This window comes from Chaetura pelagica, unplaced genomic scaffold (assembly GCF_000747805.2).
Source record: "Chaetura pelagica isolate M959 unplaced genomic scaffold, ChaPel_1.0 scaffold105, whole genome shotgun sequence".
Lineage (NCBI taxonomy): Eukaryota > Metazoa > Chordata > Aves > Apodiformes > Apodidae > Chaetura > Chaetura pelagica.
Window position 1 is genome coordinate 382873 of NW_009953393.1, and position 4352 is coordinate 387224.

The following is a 4352-nucleotide window of genomic DNA, read 5'->3' on the forward strand; positions in this document are numbered from 1 at the left end:
CAGGCTGAGATGTCATGGTGTGCTTTATTGCAGTATCAATAGCATATGCACCCAGATAGCAAGTCCACTAAATTTTGTAAAACCTGTGAACTGCTGTGTCGATCCCTTGCTCTCCACGTGGTTGGCTATTGCAGCACTCTGGCTGAATGGGTGCTTTCTTGCCTGTGTGTGAGGGTATGAGGGTGGGAGAGATCACAGGCACTCACAGGTGTTTTTTCAAGGTCTAGGATGTTCATGCTCCATGGATACTCACAGATCCACAGCTCCTGCTCAGAGATGTTTGCAGGGGTGTTAAACAGGAGCTGGGCAGCAGGAGCTCTGCTTGGCTTCCTTCTCTTTTGCATGCTCAGTGGACTCGGGTGGAGGAAAGATGGCCAATGTGACTGTAAGGTCTCTCTTCAGTAAGCACAGGCCTTCAGAGTTGTCATGTTTAACAAGACAACTGCATTTTTGGGCAGTTCTCTTTAGTAAAACATAAAAACAGTTTACTGAAAAAGTAATTGAATACCTTAACTTTAATTGTAACAGGACTGTGATTTTTTTTCAGCAATTAGTCAAGTTAAACTTGCATGTTAGTGTGAATATCTTGGGTTTGAATGCAGTATTAGATATCAGCAGAGCTACTTGCACCCAGGGATTAAATGGCTGGAACATTTACTTCTTTTCTTGTTCTAAAATGTAAAGCAGTTTGAGTTGGTTGCTTAGAAGAGCAACAAGCAGGGCTGTGTGGTTCAGCTGAAGGAGATGTTGGAAACGCAACTGAAGGATATAAACATGTAGATTCAAAGGAATCATTGGCTTGGCTTTGTGAGTTTTATTAGCTGGTATGTGCTCACCATACTGCAGTTAGCAGATACCAGTTTTGCATATTTTGACTCTAAAATCCGTGAGTAGTCATAAGCATAGCCACAGTTCCCAGTCTGTATGCTGAAGTATGGCATGGAGTTGGTTTGCAGACCAAAGAGGGGCAAGGGTGTCCTGTGCTTTACCTTGAAGGCAGAACCTCAGTCGCAGGAAACACCCCACAGGTGGCAGCAGCCCTGCTGCTGTCCTGGTGAAGTTTTGATAAAATTCCAGCGTGGATCCTCTCAGAACCATCTGGCATGTGTCACCACTGCACGGAAACACGCCTCAAACTGCAGCTGCTTGCTTCTTGCATCGTTCAGGCCAAGTTTTGGGAGGCTTTGCTTCAAAGTCCTGCCGAAATCCGTGGCTGGAGGTGTCTTGCAGTGTGCTGGGACTGGCGGTGCTGCCAACAGCCGCACCGCTCCTCCGGCTGCCAAGATCCACTGCTGAAATGATACTTTTTTATCAGGTCATGTTTGCATCTGGCAGAGATCTGTAGACACAACATCATTAACAGCAGTGCATATTTTCACAAGATTTACCTCCTCAACACTTTTTCCAAGTTAGTAAATCATAGCTTCTTTAATGTCCTGCTGGCTGCGTGAAAAACAGGAATTTATGTAACAAGCTCTGGGCCACAAACCTTTTCCTGTTAGGAAAATTTTTTTTTTCATTGCTGGCAGAGTTAGGAGACAGCTCTGTTACTCAAAGAGCGACCTCAGATGTCCTCAGTGCAATAATACCAGATTATAACATTTTTGATGACTAAGGAATAGCAGTGATTTCTTAAATATTTAACACCTCTGTTTCAGAGAAGAGGGAACTGAGCCTTATTTTCTCTGCCTGATGTTTTGTGTGTTGGATAGGCCTATTTTGATAGTAAACAGTACACCTGAGCCAACTGGGTATGTTTACAAAATACAATGAAAAAAAAATATGAACTGGCGCAGGAGGTTTTTTAATCAACAGACACATGGACCGATGCTCTTGCGACATTTCTGGACTTGTGTCAGCTAGGGATTCGGCTGTGGCCCTTAAGTGGAAGCAGTGAGCTGCACCAGCTGGACTCACAAGGCTCCTCTGCTGGCCCTTGGGGCTGCAGCAACCCCAAAGATGGATTTTCAGACTTACCTTCCCAGTGTGTTAACTGCACCTGGTGAAAATAAAGTTTGAAGTCCTTCCCTAACGCCCTGTAGCACGGTGGAGGATTAGGTTTTGATTGCAGGGTTATCTGCAGTGAAGATGTACAGTCCTACGTTGATTCGTTAATATGGGAAAGATTGGCTTTCTTTCAAAATTGAGTAAGGAAACCCTCAAATTTTCACTGGTCTTGTCACTGGGATGACTTGTTAAAGATAGTTCTTTGGAGAGGAGGGAGAGGTTGGAAAAGCTCTGAGGTTAGGCACACAGTTTGATTCCTTACTGCACTGGTTGAGTATGAGGTGCCACAAAGCCACATTCTGCCATCTTCTTCTGTCAAAGGGCATCGTCCTTTGTCCCTGTTTGGCATGAAGCTGCACTCCTGTGTCTTAGGACATTGCTGCCTACCTCCTAGCTGCCTTCAACTCCTTAAGGTCTCCTCTTTGACCCCAGAGTAACCGTTCCTGTTGAGCTCTGCAGCTGGCAGGGCCTGCTTTGGCCAGTTGGCTTTGCATGGTCCACATCGTGTCATGGCACTTGCAAGGATTTTAAGCCTGCTGTCTCCAGATTGAGCCAGGCCCCATGAGATGGCTGTTTTCACCTGACATGCCTCCTTCTTCTGTCAGCTGGAGGTATAGGCAATGGGGAAAGATGTGCATATTGGCAGCATCTTTGAAAAAGCAGATGTATGGGACTGGTAGAATATAGAAGTTGAAGGAAGACATTCCTAACTGTGGATTGGGAAATACAGCAAAAGCAACCACAGCAGTGCTTATGTCCCTTGTCCTCTGGTTTGTCCCACTAGGCATGCAAAGTTCCACGAGCTGTGTCATCTTGGTTCAGTGCTGTTGTAAGTCTTGGGGATCAGATCAAAAACTTGAGAAGGCAGATGGGAGGGAAAAAAGCAGGAAAACAGGAAAGCCAGAACAGGGTTCTTGCAGGTCTCACAGCCACTTAGACTTGTGAGATAGCTGGCCCATTGGCCTGCTGGTCAAGTTCAGCCTTACTACTCCTTTCCATTTTTGCTCCCCCAAATTTTTCTTTAGACTAACAGCTAAAAACGACAGTGAATGGAAGGCAGGTACTGCATAATGGATTTCTCTGCCACAGAGGTCTAATTTCTGGTTTACCCATTTCATATGTTGTAGTTCCCTCCTTGATGACTGCATGAATTGCAGTCTTGGCACAGACCGTGGGTCCCCATGCAGACGCTGCTACTGTCCCACCTTCCTACCAACAGCTATGGCTGCCTGTTTCAGCACTCTTTGAACTTGTGGCCTTTTGTTAGCAGTTCTGTCAAACAGGTTTTCTGTGGATGCAGTGTTCTTTATATGTGCTCAGCATAAAATTGTTATGGGAGGAAAAAAAAATTATCTACTGCTTGGTGATGCAAAGGGTAGTCTCTTGTTAACAGGTCAGCTTGGGGGCTGGATTTTTTTTTGGTGTGTATTTGTTTCTTTTTGTTTGGATTTAAGAACAAAACATGAAACATTTCTCATGGCTGAGGAGATACTGAAAAGCTTCAGTACCTCTGGTCAATCTTGGCACAAGATAATCTTGTGCCCTCAGGTATTTTGCATATTAAAATGTTGATTTTGAAAGAGAAATGTGGTTTGTCTGTCTGTTTGCATTACTTTCTGCCTTATGATTTCTTAGGCATTTATTGAAGTTTATTTATAAAAATTAGATCTTAATCCTCAACCAGTCTTCTAGATGGGTTTTCTCACATAACACAAGGAATACAAACCCTCACTAATGTTCAGTGGCAATACAGTTCTGTGGCAGGGATGGTTGCAGGGTTTAGGGGTGTGCACAGTGAGATTCCTGAACTTTGTGTAAAATAATAATAATTATAAAAATGCTTGGGAGCAGTCAGGCTCAACTAATTCTGCTGAATTAAACTAACGAAGCTGATAATGAGATCTTCAGTTGTCTTCTTGGTCTTCTGGTATATTTTGTCTCCTTTATGAAGAATTTGTATTTCAGAACTGCTCCTTCAGTATTTCATATAATTTTTTATAGCATCAAATCTGATTGGGCCACATGACAGGCAAATTGTCATGGCAACTCTCTGCCAAGCCCGTTTCAGCCAGTTGAGAGTGGTGAGCTGATTAAAGTTGTTTTCAGACTGGTGTGTTTTCCCATGTCGTGATTACCCCATGTTTCCTAACAAAATGCGAGTTTGTTTGCAAATAGAAGTATTAGTACAAAGTAAACCAAGCATGTTTTCTCAATTTCTTATACCTTATTTTGCTTTTCAGAATTCAATCCGTCATAACCTGTCACTGCACAGCAAGTTCATCAGAGTGCAGAATGAGGGAACAGGGAAGAGTTCCTGGTGGATGCTCAATCCTGAAGGAGGAAAG

General features: G+C 43.7%; 1 protein-coding gene across 1 annotated transcript in view; it reads left to right on the forward strand.

Annotated features, from left to right (window-relative positions):
* The first annotated feature begins 2627 nt into the window (after positions 1 to 2627).
* The window catches only part of FOXO1 (forkhead box O1), a 5132-nt gene continuing 3407 nt past the window's right edge, over positions 2628 to 4352 (forward strand). Inside the window, exons 1-2 of the mRNA XM_009998359.1 lie at positions 2628 to 2672; positions 4248 to 4348. Of these exons, the coding sequence (XP_009996661.1) occupies positions 2628 to 2672; positions 4248 to 4348 (146 nt within the window). The remainder of the gene's footprint in view (positions 2673 to 4247; positions 4349 to 4352) is intronic.